The sequence below is a fragment of the Rissa tridactyla genome, chromosome 3, assembly GCF_028500815.1.
Source record: "Rissa tridactyla isolate bRisTri1 chromosome 3, bRisTri1.patW.cur.20221130, whole genome shotgun sequence".
Taxonomy (NCBI): Eukaryota; Metazoa; Chordata; class Aves; order Charadriiformes; family Laridae; genus Rissa; species Rissa tridactyla.
In genome coordinates, this window is record NC_071468.1 from 88,886,875 (window position 1) to 88,908,500 (window position 21,626).

Genomic DNA, 21,626 nt, shown 5'->3' on the forward strand with positions numbered 1-21,626 from the left:
TATCTGATTTTTTCCAGTTGTTACAAGTCAGGAAAAAGGTATGATCTCATCATACCTTAAAAGAAAAGGTCTTATCTGTAAGAACTGTGTGTATCTGTTTTATGCTGACTCCTATCGAAATGTCGCCTTTACTGACAACATTGAATGTTTTCCTTTCAGAATGTTTTTTGTTTCCGAACATTTTTGTTACTGTATCTTCCCAAAGCTCAGAAAATGTTTGGTACTTCATAGTTAAACAAAGATCCTATTAGTAACAAACTTTTTTATATAGGTGAAGAAGTTAAAAATTTCCCAATTGCTGCAGATCGTACTTAGCGCACTGGATGTTGCAAGGCAATGTCTTTTTATTCAATTTAAATCTGTGAGGGGTTTTTTTGTATTCAGTTAGATTTCTTTACGTTGTGAAGTGACTTAGAAGACCCTGGCTCACAAGATATGTCTTCAGGCAAGAAATAATGAAAATTAATTTATAGAGTTAAAAAATAGGTGTCTTATGGGATCATTAAATGAGATCATCTTCTGTGACTCCCTGGCATGTTTTTAGAAGACTATATGGGCTCACATGATGTGCTTACAGTTATAGAAGGACACTGTGGCTTAGGCGAGATATTTTTCATCCTGAAGCAGTATTTTGCAATTATAGAAGAAACATTCATGGCTGACCAGCTGATTAAGCAACATTTCTCAAGAGAACCAGCTGCAAAGTAACTTGACTCACTGGTTTGAAGCTTGTCTGGATAATTGGCATTTGTTTGTAAAATGAAAACCCAAAATTGCATTACTCACTGCAAATATTCAGCTTAAAATCCACCATTTTAATGAGTAAGAGCATCATTCTAGGAATAACCAGTACAGATCTGATAGCAGATCTGCTACACCACATTGTTACAGAAACATAATTTCTCTCTCTGGTCTTCCTCACGACCATTAAGGAGGATGAGGGAAGAAAGAGGCTCCTCCAGGGTAGGTCAGAGAAGGAATTTGGACCAGTACAGATAAAAGCTTTAAAGGCTTATGCTGGGAATGTAATGGAGTTGTGGTTTTATTGCAGTGATCGTGTTAGCATTAAGAGTGTTATCTGAGAATCTCTATATTAGGTCACTTTTTGGTGCAGAGTTTCTATCCATCATTTGAAAAATAAATTCCTAAAGTAAAAAATTCTTCAGTTGCACAAAGCGTGTACATACATATGACAACTTTTGCTGACTTACCAAGAAACAATCCATTTCTATAAATGGATTTCTAAAATATAACAGTTCTTTCAGTTGCTGTATTCATCCAAAAAGAATAAATATGGGAAAGTTCAATGGAAATTTCCTCTAAGAATCCAAAATCAACTTTTTACATCACATAGAGAACACCCAGGAGTTTTAAGGGTCTTGTGTAAACTCAGCATTCAGAGAGGGGAGGAAAAATTGCCAAGTATTGCTATGCTGAAGACTTTGGATGTTGTTAAGATGTTAGGTGACTGTTTATGTATTTCCATTCCTAGAAGGAAAAGCCATTTCAAACAGAATATGAAGGCAGCAAGCCCTGGTAGCTATTGCAGCCACACAGGCGTGGCAAAGTTCCTCTGAAATAACTTCCCAATGCAGTCACACGCTGTCAAGCAGACTAGGAACCATTTTTAAAGCAGCTATATTGAAACTGATGCTGCATATTGAAGATACAGGTGCGCTCTCTTAAAAGGCAAAGTATGCCAGCCTTAGCTTTGAAGTTATTTTTCTTTTTTTTTTTTTCCACATACAGACAAAGATCTTGTGCAGCAAAGTGTTCTCACAGAAGTTTTCTTCTGCAATAATTCTTTCAACTCTGGTGTTTTTTGGTTTTTTTTGTTTTCCTTCTTCACAAATGACGAGGCATATCTAGAAGTTTCTTATTGACCCCAAGTGTAAGCAAGGTTACATTTTGAATTGACTTTTAACAAGTATTTGAAAAATAAAATTGGAATGTTATTAACACTAACTCTTGGAATGTTATTAACAGTCTTTATTACCAGCTTTTCAGAAGGCAATTTATCATGCTAAATACTCAGTTTGCAAGTGCTGATATTAGGCCAGATTGCCTCCTCACTGAAGTGTGTGACTGACTCGGCACATACAAATTTGAGATCGGTTTCTTTCCTCATTCCTCAAAGGGAATGTATTTATTTACATTTATTGTATGTATTTACATTTACAATGGTTCAGATGCTCTTTATTGAATGCAAGTGCTGCAAGTGTGAGTTCTGTTTTTGTTGACATAGTAATGTTTACGTATTGAGATTGTCAGCTGCAAGATAGCATCGCTCTTTTATAAAGAAAATGAATTAGAGGATAGGGAAATATTTATTTCCTGGGACAGAACTTACAAAACATTAGACCTTGGCAGCAGAAATTGCAGTCTATTTGCCAGCACACGGTTGATCCTGCAGTACATTTCATAGGGTTTTTTAATGAGGCTTTTGTTGGAGTCCAGATTTTTCTTTTCCTTAATTCCATTGGATGCTTTTGACATCCACGTCTCTTCAGAAACCAGATTAGGCTTACAGAAGGCCAAAAACTTCTCAGGTACTCCTTGATCACATGAGCCCAGAAAGTTCAGTTCTTGGTGCTTCTTTGTGATTGTCTCACCCTCAGATACATGGTATTTTCTTGCTTGAAACCAGAAGGTCTGGATTCATTTCACCTAACTTCTTCACCAGTATAACTGCCCCCTTAGATTTTTTTCAGCGCCTCTAGATGTTTTTTGCCAGGCAAAACAGATGTATGTATTTTTAGAGTTTTATTAATCTGATTGACACTATGGATAATTTTCTTAGTACCTCCATTTAGTTAAAATTGATTATTGTGTAACATAAAATTATATGAAATGATATAACAAAGCAATAGTTTCACAGTCTTTTTTCCTAGTACTTTTTCTCTGAAAACTATGCAGAATTTTCATCTGGCTGTGAAAAAAAGGAAGCATGGGGTTTTTTTTTTAAGCAATCTCTTGTAAGGCCTTCATCATTAGGCTGTGGACATTGTCTGCCTAGACTTTCGAAAAAGGCTGTGGACATTGTCTGCCTAGACTTTCGAAAAGCATTTGACACTGTCCCCCATAGAATTCTCATGGAAAAACAGGCGGCTCATGGCCTGGATGAGCATACGATCTGCTGGATCAAGCACTGGCTGGGTGGGCGGTCCCAAAGAATGGTGGTCAATGGAGTTAAATCCAGCTGGCAGCCGGTCACAAGTGGTGTCCCTCAGGGCTCAGTGTTGGGACCATTTCTGTTTAACATCTTTATTGATGACCTTGATAAGGACATGGAGTGTATCATCAGCAAGTTTGCAGATGACACGAAGGTAAGCGGGAGTGTTGATCTGCATGAGGATAGGGAGGCTCTACAGAGAGACTTGGATAGATTGGACCGATGGGCCAATGCTAAAGGTATGAGCTTCAACAAGGCCAAGTGCCGGGTCCTGCACTTGGGCCACAACAACCCCATGCATCGCTACAGGCCTGGGGAAGTGTGGCTGGAGAGCTGCCTGGCAGAGAAGGACCTGGGGCTTCTAATTGACAAGCGGCTGAACATGAGCCAGCAGTGTGCCCAGGTGGCCAAGAAAGCCAATGGCATCCTGGCTTGTATTAGAAACAGTGTGACCAGCAGAAGGAGGGAGGTGATTGTCCCCCTGTACTCAGCACTGGTGAGGCCACACCTTGAGTATTGTGTCCAGTTCTGGGCACCTCAATATGAGAGAGATATTGAGATGCTGGAGCGAGTGCAGAGGAGGGCAACGAAGCTGGTGAAGGGCCTGGAGAATAAATCTTATGAGGAGCGATTGAAGGAGCTGGGACTGTTTAGTTTGAGGAAGAGGAGGCTGAGGGGAGACCTCATCACTCTCTACAACTACTTGAAAGGACATTGTGGAGAGGTTGGTGCTGGTCTCTTCTCACAGGTAATTAGTGATACAACAAGAGGGAATGGGTTCAAGCTGCAGCAGGGTAGGTTTAGGCTGGACATTAGGAAAAAATTCTTCACAGAAAGAGTGGTCAGACACTGGAATAGGCTTCCCAGGGAGGTGGTGGAGTCACCATCCCTGAATGTGTTTAAGACTCGTTTAGATGTGGTGTTAAGGGATATAGTGTAAGGGAGAACTTTGTAGAGTGGTGTTGATGGTTGGACTTGATGATCCCAAGGGTCTTTTCCAACCTAAATGATTCTATGATTCTATGATTAGGGCGGTCTCTGAAATCAAAATGTGTTGCAATAAAGACATAAAATATGGCGAAATGCTTCTTTGAAAATAGTCTGCTGGAGTTCCATTCTCCAACAGGCTCTGGTGTAGGTTGTGTGTATTAACAACATGGCTCAGGTGGCACATTAGTCTGTAACATTACAACAGAGAATTAGCATAGCTGTGGCATTTCTTCTAATTATAGACAACCTTTCTCTTGTTGACTTCAAAAGCCTGGCGATGATGGCAGTTGCAGCCCCTCACCAGGCACTTTTGTAATATATGTTGGTTTGTCATTTTCACTTTTGTCTTTTATGAAGATGACAACAGTTGACACTTTCCAGGCAGCTTTTCATCTTGTTTTTTGTATGGCCTTTCCATTGAGTTCAAGCACTATGACATCTCGTGACACCCAGTAATTCTACTGTTTGGCTTGATTCTCATCTGCTCTGTTACCTTCATCAAGTGAAAACTTAGCTCAGCCTGCTGTTGCTTCCTCAGCTTGAAAGTAAAGCTAATAGAGAGAATTTAGTAAAGCTAAAGGGAGAACTGGCACAGCGCGAGAGTGTTGTATTCCTTTCTTCTCCTAGACTGTCTTCTAGAAACGTACTACGCTGGATTGTGTCCAAGGTGTATTCAACTTGGTCTGTCAGCAGCCAGTAATGCTGCTGCAGGGGAAGGTGTGAGAATCTTGCATAGAAGATGTCAGTTGGTCTCATTGTGGTCTTAGAGTGCTCTGTAAATGTTAAGCTAATTTATCAATCTAAGAAACAGTTGAATGAAAAAAAGTTATATCTTGATTTTGAAAATATGAGGATGTTCTTTGGGTTATACATACGTAGTCATCTGGTCTCTTTTGAATTGTGTTAAATTTATGGCTTTTGGCAATATTTTGGCAAAAAGTTCCACTAGTGTGAATTTTTCTCTTTTTAATAAACTTGCACCTAAGAATAAAACCATGAATGATTAGCCTATGCTAAACTGAGAATATATAGTCCTGACCTAGCATTATGAAATACAATGGCCTCTATGTGGTGTTATTTTTTGTGTGTAATTGGTGCTTGCATGTAGGTGTTACCTACAGCAATAGTGGAAGGATGGTATTTACAGAAGTCATGCTTTGAGCTATTCTTTCACTTAGTCTTGTGTGAGCTTACCTATTGTTAGCCTTTTCCTACTCACAAGCTGCATAGATGATTTCTTGCACTGGTAATCTTCTGGGGGCTTTTCATCATGGTTATAAAAGAAGGTTTGTCCTAAAACACATCACAAGCGTGAAATTTCTGGCTTTCAGACCTGAGTTTGTACCTCTTGATGGTGCATTGCTCTGTTTTTTCTGGAGGGAGTACATCTGGGCTGTGAGCAGGAGGAAATGAGGCCATCCCTACTCAAAACATGACTCTCTCAAAATGTCTGTCAGCAGTCAGTGTTTGGTCATTTTTTTTTCCCCTCTTAGCACAGTCTTCTATGGAAGACTTCTAACAAGCTTCAGGGCCCTTCTACAACACCATCCTTGGTGGTTTCTGTGCAAGAGTGCCAGAAATATCATACGGGCCATACCTACCTGTCTGTCTCCTTCTCCACTTCCTTCACACCATCCTGGCTATTTGCAGGGAATCCCTGTCCTCATTTGGTTTGTACTGTTATTTTTTTACACTTTTCCACCATCTCTTGTGTGACATTAGAGCAGATAGCTTTCCCTCTTCCACAGATTTGGAGGACTCAAATTTATCTTTTCAAGGGCATCTGCACTCTGAGCCAATGGGTACTTACACATCTATGGGTTTTGGCATATGATGATTATCTTCCTCACTATGCATCCTACTGAGAGAGTTGTCTGAAACAAAGACGTTTCTTACTGAGGCTTTTCACCACGTGGGAAGGACAGTTTGTGTGACTGTTATTAATGCAGTGCTTATTCGACCCTTCTCGTTTGGTTTGTTAAAAGAGTCATCTTGTGGATCTACGTGCAGAAAACTGGACAGAAAGTACATGATCCCAAGTTAAATGTCTTTATTCTGACTAATCTTTTCTCTCTAGTGCCAATACCACATAAAAGGTAGGCTATATCCGTTTCAACAAATAAACTATATCATTGCCTTTTAAAAATAGCAATATTCTTTTGGCAAGTTAATAGTTTCATATCAATAATTAGGACTTGTACCAATACATAACCATGTCACTCTTCAATGTCTTCCTTTTTTCCTGAATTTTTAGGGAGATTTTGACTCTATGCCAGCCCACAATACTGCCTTCTGCTTACAAGCTTCCCCATTTCCCGAAGTAGTACATTCCTTAATGAAATGTACTTTAAGGGAGATTTTATTTAGTTTTCACACCTCAACTTGGCCAAAGACTTGTGAGCAACACTAAAGTATCAGGTAATACAGAACAGGAGAGGTCTACTTATTGGCTCTGCCCTGCTCCACTCAAGCAATATTTATCTACCAAAATTTTCCCATCATGAAACAGCCTCTGTCAACCTAACAGATTTATACAGCCCCCTAATTGTCAACACCATTTGGCCCCTGAAGCAAACCTTTTAAGAGTCACTTGCTTCAATAAGAGAGCCATAACTTTCCTTCATTCAACACCTTTTCAAGGACAGACTATCAAATCCCACGCAATGTTTGCAAATGGATGTTACTTCTTTACCTGTTGTGCAAAATAATAGATATAGTTGCCTCCCTTCTGCACTGAGGGGCTTTGGGCAATTGACAATAGTTTGCATATCAGTGGCCTGGAATTCTGCACCATCCTAGCACTCATTTAGTACTACACAGACAACTGGCAGCTTGTGCCACACGAGCAAACGGGATGGTCCAAGATTTTTTCAGGTGTCTCATCAGCCTTTGGAACAGCAGCTTGAATTTTCAGATTCTCTTATCCAGAGAGTGTGAATCCCTTTGTGGATGATCCTGGTAAGGTCAGATCCTCTAAGACAGTGCTTAAAGTAAAGTGAGACACAGCACTGACACTGGTGGCTCCAGCATAAAGTGGGTGATAATTTTAGTTTTAAGATCTGAATCCCTTGTCTTGGAGACTTGAACTTTTTTGCCATGAATGGTCTTCAGTATATCGATGTCGACTTCTCACCAAAGCGTCTCAATCTCTCATCATTTGGAATGGCTTTCAGGGAAAGAACAGATCATTTTAATGTTTAGGAGCATACTTAGTAATAATAAATAAGTTTGTGCTGTCAGTCTCAGTTGCCCCATATTTTGCTCCAGGACTCTGGCCACCACATCACTATGTGTGATGTATATGTTAGTTTACTCCTAGGCTTCTCTCTAGAGCAATGCAACAGATTTGCTGCAGGAGGTGAGGTAAATCTTTCAGTGCAGCCAAATACAGCCAGAAACTATAAAGTTAGAAACTACTTTATCTATAAGAATAAATGAGAATAAATGGTCTGGGTTTTGGTGAAAAGAGGTCAGGAAGGGAGGAGAAGCCACAGCTTATTTATTGAGCCTGTTGTGCACGCCTTTGGTGCCAGGCATGCTTAGCCTTCTAGACTGACAAAAAAAAAAAGGTCCTTTTAGAAGACTTATATGTTACCTTGTGGTTTCTGTGGCTGTTAGCTGTTCTTGCAATGGGAAGTGTGTACGCTCACAGGCTATTCTCTTGCCCTTCTTTGCGCTGTTTAAACTTGCAATTCATTGCTTGAGAAGTACCAAGAAAAAGGTGTGTGTCTTTTTCTCCCTTCCTATGGCTATGCTGTGGAAGGGAAAGGGCTTACATAACGGGTTAAGACATAAATGGTATTACTGCATGTGTTTACAAGTAGGTATCACCACCAGTTACGGATGCATGGGTAGGCACCGTGAGCATGTTGCAGTGATTGATAAGCATTTAGTGCGGGTTTTTTTTATATTGAGATCTTCTTAGAGATAGAAGAGTCCTGCTCTCTGCCTCAGTGCAGAGTTTTTTCCAAGTCCCCAGTAATTCCCATTGCTATCTCCTGATGTTGCAAAACGAGGTACCCAGTAGTATTTCAGATGAGACACCAGTGACTTAGAAACATTACAATGCTTTATTAGCTCATTCTGTATATATCCCAGCTCACGTCCAGAGCATGTTTTCCTTTAGGGGTGTGCTTGCACTGGAATTTCTCCAGCTCTCGTTTTCTGTACATTTGTTGCACGTCCTTCAGCACCACCCAAATCCCCTGCTTACACATTCAGCAGCTTCTCTGTTCAAAAAATACTCTCATTACTCAGCAGTCCAACGTTGTCTCATTGTTGCATTTCCAATACAAGATATAGTAGCTTTGAAAAAACCCAACAATCAGTTATTCCTGTAACTGTATTGGGTGAAGTCCAAAAGAGGAAGGAAGAACCCCAGCAAAAACATTCTAACTTTGCAGTAGCTTGGATATTCTAACATCATTGCTGTCTATTTCTGTCTAGAAGCTTTCTAAATAGATAGGGTAAATAGGCCTTAAAATGGAAAATTGAAAGTGCGGAGAAGTCATAAAGATTTTCAGCCTTTAAGAGGGTAACAATGGGATGATTGTGTTTTTCAATGTATCTCGTGTTTCTCTATTTACAGCTAGATGCTTTTAGTTGGGGAGATTTTTACACAATGCTTTTGAGACAGCCATATGTCCCTGCTGATATGAGGCTTCTGGAAAAGGCAAGAGAAAAGTTTAGGGTTAGAAATGAACCCTTTTATTTCTTGCATGGCATCCATCCTTTTTAGCAAAGTTCTATAGCTTTTACAACTGTTCTTTTATGTGCGCTGTTCAATAAAAAGGGTCAGCAATGTGAATTATAATAAACTTAAAACAAACATAAAAAGACTAGGTCATAATAACTTTACCAAATCTATTGTAGAGTAGCATTAACGTAGTGTAATTTGCAGTTGGGTAGAGAAAGGTTAGTGAGTCATTTGTCATCCTGACCTCTGCCTGACCACAGGTCATGATCCTGACCAAACCGTTCTGTCATTCTATGAAATAACTAGAATATGAGCATGGGGGATTTGTGATTCTCAAGTAAATAGCATATCTAAAAGGATTTCAATTCTGCCCTATTTCCATTTGCAGCAAGCAATGCACCTGTTTCTGTTTTCAGTTTGCCACTTCACATAGAATGTAAAAATACTCCAGTGCACGCACTAAAATGAGGTTCTTCTTGAGGATGGTTGTAACCTCAGTCATTAGATGAGTGGTTAGTACATTGCATTCAAGCTTTACTGTGAAAGAAGTGTTATCTTTGAAAGATGAATGAATATATTGCCTATAGACTTTCCATGGCAGTGTCCTCAGAAAAGCCTGTGCCTCTTTTTGATGTTGGACTTGAGCCTTCAAGTCCCTCGAACACCTAGGAAGCTCACAAATATTGTTTCAGAAAGAATTCTACTGTGACTGCTAGATGATGCTTTTTGAGTACCTCCATCACCGCATATGACTGCTTCCATGACTCCTTACTACATCCGTTCCATATCCTGTGCTGGTTTTTTTTCAAGTAGATCTATAGTAAAGGCTAGCAATAATATTAGCCATTTGTGTTAGCTGATACAGCATGCTGCAATTTTTCCCAAAAATGTTAATACAGACTTTATGAAATGAAAAACTTTACATGGGGTCATGACTGAATTTATATAAAAAGGAGGGAAAGTGCAAGACCATTTGCCTCTAATGTATGAGGTTAATTTTTATGACAGTGGGCCAGATATGTTCCAGATGTCTAATGCTTAAAATGTTACCTTGGGGTTCTATCTATTATATTTTTTTTTCTCAAATTTTAAGATAAAGGCTTCTAGTAATTTTTAATCGAGTCAGAAAATCAAATATATTCCATTCCCTATAATTAAATGCACATTATACAGACAATATAAATATAAATTTCCTTGGTTTTTCTGGTAAAATTTTAATACTCACTTGTTCCAAATGAGAAGAATTTCAGGGAAGAACTGATATGTTGGAACTTTGTTAACATTAAGTAACAGAGCATTAGAAATAATCATGTATGCCTCAGTTTCTCTGTCTGAGAGAGAGCTGGACCTGCAGCCTTTTTCCCATGTTAAAAGCTGTTGTTGGGTAGTCCTAAAAATTTTGTCTATCTTATACATTCATGCATGTTGGAAATTTAAAAGGAAATAAGAGCAGCAGTAGTGCTACTGATCAGGTTGTTTGCATTTTTCTATTTTTAAAGCTTACATTTTTGAAAATGGAAAATACGGACAAAAAGTGACGGAAATTATTGCAGCTTTGATATAGGTGCAGTAATTGTAATGAATTGGTTAAAATCAAGAGGCTAAAAGAAAACAATAAAAATTGGGTGTGAGATGGATGTACAGCCAACCCTTCTTATGCCCAGGACGTACTACCACAGCACTTTTTTGGAGTTCAAACTAAATCAATCTATATTTTGACTAGTTCTTGTAACATGTCATTGAATTTTCCAAAACATTTTAGCTTAAGTTCTGTGTTTTAAAAGTACTCAAATTTTAACTAAGACTCTAACCTATGAGATTTCAGTTATTATATGCTTTTTAAAGAGGATTGTCTCAATAAGTCAAACACTTTTGTTTGTTTTGGAATGTACTCAGGCTTAGTTCTGGTTTTCAGAAAGTTTTTATGGATATGTGTAGCCTAAGTAAAACATTGTCCTTAAAGCTACTTCAGTTTTTTTTTTCATAAAAAAATTGTCAAATGATGTTATAAGGCTACTCAGTGATCCCAACCACTAAAATATGAGCAAAAGGGAAATGCACAAAATACCAATAAAGAAAATATTATAATTACTAGCTTCTTATGGTGAGACTAATGCAATATTCCAAATAACTGGAATTTAAGTTTAATACAAAACTAGTCACATTGTCACTAGAAAATGATTTATATATTTTGCATGCAAATTTATGAACAATAATCTTATCTTTAAATGTGACAAGGAAAAAATTGCTAGCCTGAGAAGTCAGTTCTGTGATAGGATTACTTGTTAGCGGGGAAACTCTGTGTTACTGTAAAGCACTAAGTGGGGCCTGAAATTCCTCATCTGCTCTTAAAGCTTCTTGTGTTTCCTGGGTAGCCATCAAAGCTCAGCTTGTTGGTCATGAGGGCAGAACAACAGAATAAACTGTCATGCATAAGCGGAATAGTTTTTGTAGTTAGAGAACATTTAACAAATGCCATTTAAATGCCAAGTAAAGAGGTGTACACCTTTGGTTTAGGATCAGAAGTAATCTGTGCCTGTTGTCTCCGCATTGCTGATTACAGTAGAAAGAAGATGCTTGTAGCACAGTGTTTACTGGAAAATTTATATCTGTCACCTTTTTATAACAAATGTTTTGCTGTCAGGTGTTCATCCTTTGTGCAAACAGCTCTCTAAAAGCATCATATCTAAAAGCATCTTGCTCAAAATTCCAGTTCTTTATCACATTAAACTGAGAATTCTTATTTTCTTGTGGCCAGGATATGGGTATTATAGAAGCAGGTGAGCAGCTGGATGAAAGCACCTCTCTGGGCAACCTGTTCCAGTGTTTCAGCACCCTCATTGTAAAACATTTCATCCTTATATCTAGTCTTAAGCTACTCTCTTTCAGTTAACAGCCATTACACCTTGTTTTATAGCAACAGTCCCTGCTAAAAAGTTTGTCCCCATCTCTCCTGTAGTCCCCCTTTAGGTACTGGAAGGCTGCAATAAGGTCTCCCTGGAGCCTTCTCTTCTCCAGGTTGAACAACCCCAACTCTCAGCCTGTCCCCATAGCAAAGGTGCTCCAGCCCTCTGTTCATCTTCATGGCCCTCCTCTGGACCCATTCCAACAGGTCCATGTCCTTCTTATGTCCCTTAGGCGTGTCAGCTGCACACTCAGCTTGGTGTTGTCTAAAAACTTGCTGAGGGTGCAGTTTTGCAGACTCTCTTCTCTTTCCTCAAAACCCCATTTTGCAATACTTTATAGGTTTCCAGGCCATTCAGCAGAGGCTCAGGTCCAGGAAGGCTGAGCCCAGGGTCTCGCAGGAGGATGTGGTTGCAGGCCCAAAAACGGGACAGGGGCAGAGCAGAAGGTGGATGCATACGGACTTTGCTGGGATCTTCCCACTGGCACCTGATCCTGAGATCAGGGCTATGCTTTAGGTGGTTTGGTTGGCCTTGATGGACTCATCTGTTTAAAATGAAACCCAAGTGGTTTTGAACCCTTTGTGCCTCCTGCTGCTCTCTTGGAGCTTCTTTTCCTGCAGGTCTCTCTGCGCTGCGCTTGCCCCTTACCCACTCTGATGGCAAGTTGAGGCGCGTGTAAGCCAGACATATTAATAAGTGCAACAAATAACTTGCAGGAATATTAAAACCAGTGTGGATGTAGGGGAATCCAGAATGGATTATTTTGCATTAGCAGGACGTTATGCTTCTCCCTCAGATAATGCTCTGAGAGATCACGGATTCACTGTGAGAATCCGAGGAAGACGCTGTATGCTCTAGCAGGCAGTAAACTCAAGCCCATCTTTTTTTTTTCTGTTTGAATTAGAAGTCTATAACTGAGTCAAATATTAAAATTAGAGTAAAATTAAAGCAGAAAATGATTTGAATGTAATTTCTGTGAATGATAGGAGAATAGACTATGAAGTAAATGAGTCTGAATAATTGCTTGCTTTTCAATTCAAATGGCATTATTTTTAATCTCGTCTACTATTTTAGTAGTTGCAGGGCACAGTACTCATGCTATACCTATATTCAGTTCTATTCAATGTAAAAGTTTTTGAGGAAGAAAATGTCCATTTTATAGAGATTTAAAAATCGCTCCAATAATTTCTTTGCTGTCTCTTTGTTACTTCTCTCCCTCGAAGTAATGCTTACAATACGAAGCCTTGTTTGGTTTTGTCCTAAGATTAAATAGTTTGGGTTTATCTTAAAATGTGCAGGTGGTAAATTGAGCTCTTTTTCAGTGTGTTATGCCCACCTTTATGTACTAAAATACAAGAGATTTATTTTCAATCTCTGTCTGCTGATATGGTTTCCACTGACAGCAGGGATAGGTTTCTGTGTATGTTTGAAATGTAGCACAATCCAAAAAAAGCATTTGATTTTAGGAACAGTGAACTCTGCTAGACAAGCTATTTTCTTTTTACTGCTAACACTCCTAGGGAAAATTCATGGTCTTTGCCAAATTTTTACCTCAGGGGAAGCCAAGGCAAAGTAACTGCTCTAGCTGACCCTGCCTGGGGAGGGGGCTTGGACTGGCTGATCTCCAGAGGTCCTAACCAACCTTGATGATGCTGTGATCTCTCTGCCTTCGGGATGCGGGTCTCGAAGATGTTGCTGTACGCAAACAGCTCAAGCGTGGGTGAAACAGCTCTGCTCTGTGCCTGGATGCTCACTGGCAATCTTGTATGACAAGTTTAACCTGGACGCTTTCACATCAGCCTGCCTGCCTCCTGACTTCTTACCTCTTAGCACTGCAGCTCCTTGCGTTAAGAACTGCTCTATCGCTGTGACATAAATTGGGTGGTTTCCTTCGTTCCTTTGCAGCAGATAAGGTCCGCTCTACAAATGGAAGATAGTGTCTCTTTTCAGAAGTGACTTCTTAATTAAAGTGGAAATTAAGTAGGATATGCCCTAAGAAGAAGCCTTTTTAATAGGTCTTCACTTTTGTCCTTGTTAATGGTTATTGAGAGCAAATGATGGTGATTTAAAGGTCAATGAAAACTGGCTTAAAGGACACTATTGTCTAACTACTGGAAATATTCCATGTTTCAATGAGCCAGGGCAGCACAAGTTGTTGAAGTAAATAGAACGACAGTGATCTCACTTGTTTGAGTACTTCACAGTTTAAATAACATTTTAAAGGTTTTTGAAAAATGCATCATTAGCATCGTAAGATTCCTAGTAGATACATGGGTGATGTTGATGGTTCTTCTGGCAATTAATATTAGCATAAAATAATACAAACATGATAGCTATTGAAGCAGAACAGTGGGTTATTTTTTGTCCTAAAAATGAATGGGTCTGGCTGTGGTAAACCATTCTCTCATTCACAATCTTCAAATAGTTCTATTTGTGTCTATTAGAGTGTAAGTAATTAAGTTATTTATTGAGCAACTGTCAGAAGAATTTAAGTAGCTTCTGGAGCAAAACAGCTCTGGCTTTTAAAACACAGTATTTCTCAAAGTCTGCCTCTTCTTTTTCAAACAAACACATCCCATTGAATTGCCATTATGTGGTTAAGCAACAATACATAACAACTGGTTGTCTAGATGAACGATACTTTAGGAATATAGTAAAATCAACAAATTCATGTTTTAAGAAGTGAATATAAAGAAGATACGATTTGATCTACTCTGCTGCTGTGTGAAAAGGATGCATCGTTACAGTCTGAATATTTAGATCACAAAGTGCTGTGCTGTTTGCTTTTGTAAGTAAAGGAGGTGAGGCGCTAATTAAAAAGCAGTGTTATCTAGACATACAATAATGAGTATCTTATATAATTGATTCAAAAAGTCTGTGATGACAAAGTCCATGAAGTGTTGTTTTTCCTATGAAGTATTCTTAATTTTCATCTGGAATAGTTTGAGGTGGATGTTATGGTTTCCAAAATGAAGTAGAGACTTTGGGATTATTAGCAAAGCGACAAGCTATAATTGCTTTATGTACCATGTAAAATTGGTTTTAAAGTTTTGCTGTGTAAACCTTGTAATGTTTTACTCAGATTATTTAAAAAATGTAATTTTTTTTTGTTTGTTTTGAATGAGAGCAGTTGAGGAATTACTTCATCGGGTTGCTTTTTATTGTACAAAGGTCTGGCTTCTTTGCCCAGTTCTGGAGCCTGAGCTGACCCAGTTTGCATTCTGACAAAGTGAAAGCAAAATTTTTCAATCAAAAAAGGTTCCTTTTGCGAAAGTCTGTGTGCACTCAGGGTACCATTGTAGAGATTACATGCTTTGGTAGCAAGGATCAGGCTCTCAGAGGGTGTGAGAGTCCAGACTCATTGGAGAAAGGTAATAGGATAGCACCCATATGCAGTTTTTTTCTCTTTTTCATTTGCCTTCAGTCTGTACTGCTATGGGCAACTTCTCCCTTTTTTTACTCTTACCTGCTCTGTTGGGTTACCATTTATAAAATACATGATGTATGCGAGCTCTGGAGCCTGTTTCAGGTACAGAAGGGCTGATTGGACGATGTCTGTGTGATTTGCCTGCTTCCTGGAGATGGATCAGGAGTGTTACAGCTGCCGTCTTGCAAGTTAATGAACCGCAGCCCCTGGTTCCCCACCTCCCCAATCCCACATGGGGTGGGAGAGGGGATGTGCTGAGACCTGACGGTGGGTCTCGGGGCAGCCCTGGCTGTATTTGAAAATGCATCCAGTCCAACTGGGTTGTGACATTTTGGCAACTAAGTTTGCTGGGAGGAAAACACAAGGTGTGGGCATTTTATATGATGACAGGAGACCATATTGAACAGTTACAATGGCAAATGTTATTATTTCTTGGTGAAAAAAAGAGCAGACTGTTCTTCTGGAGTATATAGGTACTCTGAGTTTCTCACACAATTTTTGTATTGTACCGCTTTGTATAATTTTAACAAAAATAGGAGTGAATTGCAACAGGGACTATGGAATTAGTTGACCTCGTTCTTGCAAAGAGCAGGAGTTTAAGAAAGTCTAGGCTCAGAAATTAGCTGAGGCTGGTCCCTGAGATTTTTTATTATTATTATTTTTAAGCTTGTTGATTTAGGCTGCCTGGGAAAGTGAAGTCACCTCTATTATAATTCTATGTACAGTTCATAAATTCAAGTAACAGTTTTGAATATGTAGGGTTGTGAGAAAAGTTTGAACTTTTTTTCATTAAAAAATGTTTGGCATTTTCTGAGACATGTTAGATTGCCTCCCATTATTGTTATAAGAGGAAAGAAAGGATTATTCTGTTACTGTGACACATTTTTCTAAACTATGCTTTAATAGAAAATAGCGAAATACATTGCTGGTGGAACATTATTTCCTTGAAGCACAATAAACAAATACTCCATTTAATTCTGTTTACTTTGTTCTCACAGATCAGAGTTCTAATAAAACAGAGCCAAATTATGTGATGTAGAATGACCTCCACATAACTGGTAAAATCTGCTCAGTGACCCAAAATAGATCCACCCTTTGTTGAGTGGATCCCGATGTCCTAGCGTGGGTTCTCCCCTCACTCTTCATGGCTGTGGTCTTAGTGGCGGTGTGACAAGAAGAAAGGAGGCATAGTTACTTATTCGCGTAATTATTCCTCCACTGTAGTTTCATATATCACCTGGCTATCTGAAGTGGGCTTAAGTAGAAGTGATCCCTTTGGCTAGACCAGTATAAACCAGTGCTGAACTGAAGGCTAGCTGGGGCCAAAGTGACTGAACATGAGTCCTTCCGCATATGCGCTCAGACAAGTTCCAGGTAGATTTGCATTATTGTTTTTATTATTATTAACATTATACTCAAATGGATAATTTTGTCTTATTTCTGGACTGAAATACACATATAATTTAATCCAATTTAAAATGTGTAGCTTGCCCCTTTCTTGCTTCTTCTCATGGCTGTGCTGTGACAGCCAAAGAATAACTATAATGTCTGCTATGTAGCCAAATAGTTGGCTGCCTTGTTAGGTTGTGTGACCCTATCCCACTTGTAATAGCCTTGTGCAGTTGGTGCTTTTCCTGGACCTGGTGTGAACTCATGGAAAAGAAAAAATAAGTCGTGCTGCCTTTTGGTGGTTGCCTGCAGGTGGAATTGCCAGCGAGTTCAATCATGGTAACGTAGATTGAATATTCTTGTGGCTGATGCTGTTGCAAGCTGGGATTCCTCTTGTAACCTGGTGTAGCTTCTTGCGGAGGACACCTTAAAGGAGAAAAGTGGTTTAACTAAAGAAATGAAAGATAAGGAAAACAGATCCAGATAACTGAATAAAAGATTCTTGTCTCTTAAGTCCACGGATATTTTCCCAGTCAGGACAATGCATCCAGAAACGTTTTACTAATCTACAGAAAGAATGGAGGGAAGGGGAGAAGGAGGGAAGTGAAATGCTTTCAACATGACTCTGTTTACACTTCAGCCCCTATTTTCCATTGTTGTTTGAATGTGATCCTGCTTGAACAGGTTTCTGAAAAACGCTCTCAATACTTATTCAAAGGTCCTTACAAATGTTCTAACAAAATTCCTTCTGGAGGAGCCACCCTGCCTTTATTTTCCTCTGCCAGGGAATTTATTCCATGGAGACCTCTCTCCCTAGCTTGCAAGGAAGGGGTCATTTAACCACACTGGGCTGGGCTGCCGCTCTTTAGAAAATCAATACAAAATCTTGCTTCATTTAACACGAATCTATTAGGTCGGTGTAAATTGGAGGGCGAGGAGATGGAGAGGGGTGATGCCTCTAGGTAGCTTTTCTCCTGCTCTCTTCGTTTTCTTTCGCACGCCTATCTCTCACGATTGACTGTCTCTTGAGGCTGGCAATTGTGATAAGCTATGTTTTATGATTTAACATATTAACATATGATTTAACTGATTTTACACAGCGTTTTATAAAATGACTCACTGTACAATACATCAGAAAGGAAGCACCCACATTTATTTTGCTTTGCTGCGTTTCACTGTTAGGACCATCTTTTTTGTCAGGTCGCTGGCTCACAAACAGAAATGCTGGTAGGCTGTAAATACCACAACTTCTGCAAAGTGCTGTAAATATTTGCCCTCCCGCTCCCGAGGACTGTCACTTCCACTGGGGTGGAGGAATGAATCTGATGACAGGTGTTACTTAGTAAGGAACAACCGATAGATGTAATCATGCAGCCTGGTGTGTTCGTTTTGAGCATGGGGAGTGGAAGCAGAAGGGGCAGAGTTCCCAGTCCTAGGGGGAAATGCATAAAATGAAACCTAAACAGTTAAAAATATCTAACCAGAAATGACTGATTGGGGGTTTTTTTTGTTCTTTTATACAGTGCATATGTATTTTTCTTTTAGAACATGACAGTTTTTACTTAATTAGCTACTTGAGGCAGCAGTTTCTGTTTCTGAATCATTAGCTTTAAGATTAAGAAATACTTTGGCTAACTGTAATGTGTCTTACACTGCCTTTTGTCTAAAACAATAAACAATTTCAATTGTATATTTTTTGACATCGAAGAGGAGAAGACACTTAAATATGAAATTAAATCTAAAATTCAATATAAAAATATATATCCCATGATAATTTTTATGTATAATCTAATATGTATGAAATATATAAACATATGACATTAAATACAATTTTTGGACTCGTTTTGGTGTTTTGACTAATATACTTTTTAGCATTGCAGGAAATTTTTTGCTTGGCTTGGAATACTTGCAGTTATATCTGAAAAGCATTTCCCTGAGTTATTAGTTTTATTTAGACCCACATGGGCACGTACCCACTTCTATGAATACAGAGATATTGTAGTAGACTTAAATTATTTTTCAACAGTCTTCTCTAATTTTTACTTTACAATTTTTATGATAGGTGGATGAAATGCTTTAGAGTAATTCCAGAAGACAGCTCCTTATACTTACTAGTGCAAAGTTTAATTACAAGAAGGCATCTTTGGCGTGTTTTCATCACGGATGTTTTCTTCATGGTTTTCGAGAGATTGACTTTAGTGTGAGAATTTTTTCCCACTACCTCATATGAGAAAAGTAGATAAGAAATGGAATTAAATTAGGTCTGAGTGGATCTGGATATATAGCTGCATGTCAAGTAAATTGAATGAAGAATAAAATGCTGAAGAGTAGGATAAGATACTCTATTGATTTTGCTTCTATAATACATAAAAAAAAAGAAATGAGAATTACACTTTTCTCTCATTTTCTTTTATACTCTTCTGTAGTGGTGGAACTAAAGGCCAATTTGCAAATACTCTTCAAAGTAAAAATTTGGTATGCTTAGCACTGTAAGATGTGCTACGTGCTTTCAAATCAAAGAGTTTTCCATATAGAGAAGATAATTTCCCACTTTTGTAGGTGTCAAAGGGACAATCTAATTAAAAAGGCAGGCTGTTTTCTAAACACATAACTGAATGTTCTTGAATTATTTTATGTAATGGTAATATATGGCTTATTTCAGGTTTGTTCATAGATTAAAACTTTGGCCTATTCTTGTCTGTAAACTTTATGACTATGGGGGAACTAGTGATAACTGTCATATGAACACATTTTGTGGTCTGGGACAATTAACGAACACATTTGAACAGATAAGTGCTCAGCGAGTTTTAAAATCAAACTTAGCAATTTTCAGAAATGACTCTTACAGGTTCTCACTGCTCAGTGAAGTTTTACTGAGCTACGTGTCTCTCACTTCTAGGAAATGCAGACATTTAATTTACTCATTCGTACAAAATTGAGCACTTATTGAACTGAATCTATGTAAGTTGGAAACACATTTTCATAGAGTTAATTTATTATTTAATTGATTTATACTGAAGTATTTAATTGCCTTTTTATATGAAAAGCATATTTTTTTTATTTGCAGAGGCCTTTTTATTACTATCCATGACCGGGGACACATCGCTACAATGCTTAAATCCTGGCCAGAAAGTGTCATCAAGGTAAGTTCAGTTTTAGTTGCATGACAAAGCTGACACTGGTTTGCACCCAAAGTGACTTGGTTAAGATACTTTTACAAGCTTTTTATCAATTAGATTTCAGTGATTTCTTAGCTCATTTTTTAAATAGAAACAATGCTGTAACAGACAATGTTTGAGACTTCTAAACCCTTGTTTAGCTGTAGGCAACCTTTACTGATTAATTGGTCAATTACATCATTGACTTATGCATTAAAAAAAACCCCTGAATGCTTTTTCTGCATTTCAGGGAATCACAGAGTGGTTGTGGTAGGACGGTGGCACCTCTGGAGATCATCTAGTTCATCCTTTTGCTCAAGCAGGGTCAGCCAGGGCAGGTTACTCAGGGCCGTGTCCAGCTGAGTTTTGAGTATCTCCAAAGGTGGAGACCCCACAAGATCTCTTGGCAACCTGATCTAGTGTTTGGGTTAATAGTTCTCCACATATGATACCTGATGAGTTCTCTCACAAAAAAATATTAAATTTCCAACTAAAATGGCTTGTTACAGAGTCTGACAAGGAAATTATTGTGTTGTCAGCTGCTTGCCATACTGAGCACTTCTGTCCTTTACTACGAAAAATTTTCCTTTTTAGCAGTTTAGTGGAGTTTACTGAGTTCCTGTATTTATGTCAATGAGAACACATACTTCCTCATACATACAAGTATGATGGAATGTGTTATTTGCTCAAGGGAAGAATACATACATCTTTGAAGGGTAAGAACTAAGTGGCTGTAGACAGCCCTCTTGAAGGCTAGCAGGAGTGGCTGGCTCTGATTCTGCTGAAAACAGCCATGACAAAACCCAGGAGTTCAGACTTCTTTTTTTGTAGATAACTTCCTTTCCCTTCCTATTCTGTTCTCATACTTTTGACAGAAAAACATAGGAGGGAACAATTGCAATTTCCTTGTAACGTAATACTAAATAAGTCTCTTGTGTATTCTTTAAAGTTTTTTATGAACGTCCCATTTACAGTGAAGCGAGAGTCTAAAATAGCGTAACACGGTGAAATACAATAAAACAATTCTGAGCCTTTGCTGTACTATTAATTTGTTTGTACCTGTTACGATTTTTTACATGAAAATTAAAATATGATGATAAGAAGATAATGGGATACTTAGTACATACAAGCAAAGAACCTTTTGTTTCTTCCTCCAGGCTATTGTGGTGACAGATGGAGAACGTATTCTTGGTCTTGGAGACCTTGGCTGTTATGGAATGGGCATCCCAGTTGGCAAACTGGCACTTTATACGGCATGTGGAGGAGTAAAACCTCATGAGTGTCTACCAGTGATGTTGGATGTGGGAACAGATAACGAGGTAAATCCTTTTCTGAGGTGTACCGAATATTAGCTGGTTGAGGGAACTGTACAAAAGTTGAATTGTAAAAAGTTGTTTTTCTTTGTTATGATACTGGCTTTGATTATGTGCAACCAAAAAAGTCCTGCAGAAAAAGTCTTATCCTGATGCACAGTGTAGGCTGTTTTGTAAGGCTCAAGTAATTAAGGACGCTGTTGTCCGTGAAAATGTGCTGCATCCATCGTACATGTTAAAAAGTGGTATGGGAAATTGGATCTCAAGAAGAGGGGGACGATAGAGTTAAAAACACAATTTAAGGCAGCATTCTTTCTCCACTTCTGCTGCAGAATTCCTCTGCAGTGATTTCAGATGTGAATTCTGACGGTGCCCCTCATTTTGGTGAACAGCTTGAAGCCATAGCCTGATCTGTGCTGGGAATGCATGTCTGTGCACTTCAGTTGTACATTAACTTTTGCTATAGAAAGCACTGTGATGCTATGAAATTTCCCCAAATGAGGTTCTAGTGCTTCAAGTAAGTGGAGCTTGCCCTCTTTAACTTGGCTTCCCATTTGCGTGAAGTGCAGAGATTT

General features: G+C 38.7%; 1 protein-coding gene across 1 annotated transcript in view; it reads left to right on the forward strand.

Annotated features, from left to right (window-relative positions):
• Positions 1-21,626, forward strand: part of ME1 (malic enzyme 1) — a 202,029-nt gene that overhangs the window by 52,793 nt on the left and 127,610 nt on the right. The window contains exons 4-5 of the mRNA XM_054195416.1: positions 19,648-19,723; positions 20,896-21,057. Of these exons, the coding sequence (XP_054051391.1) occupies positions 19,648-19,723; positions 20,896-21,057 (238 nt within the window). The remainder of the gene's footprint in view (positions 1-19,647; positions 19,724-20,895; positions 21,058-21,626) is intronic.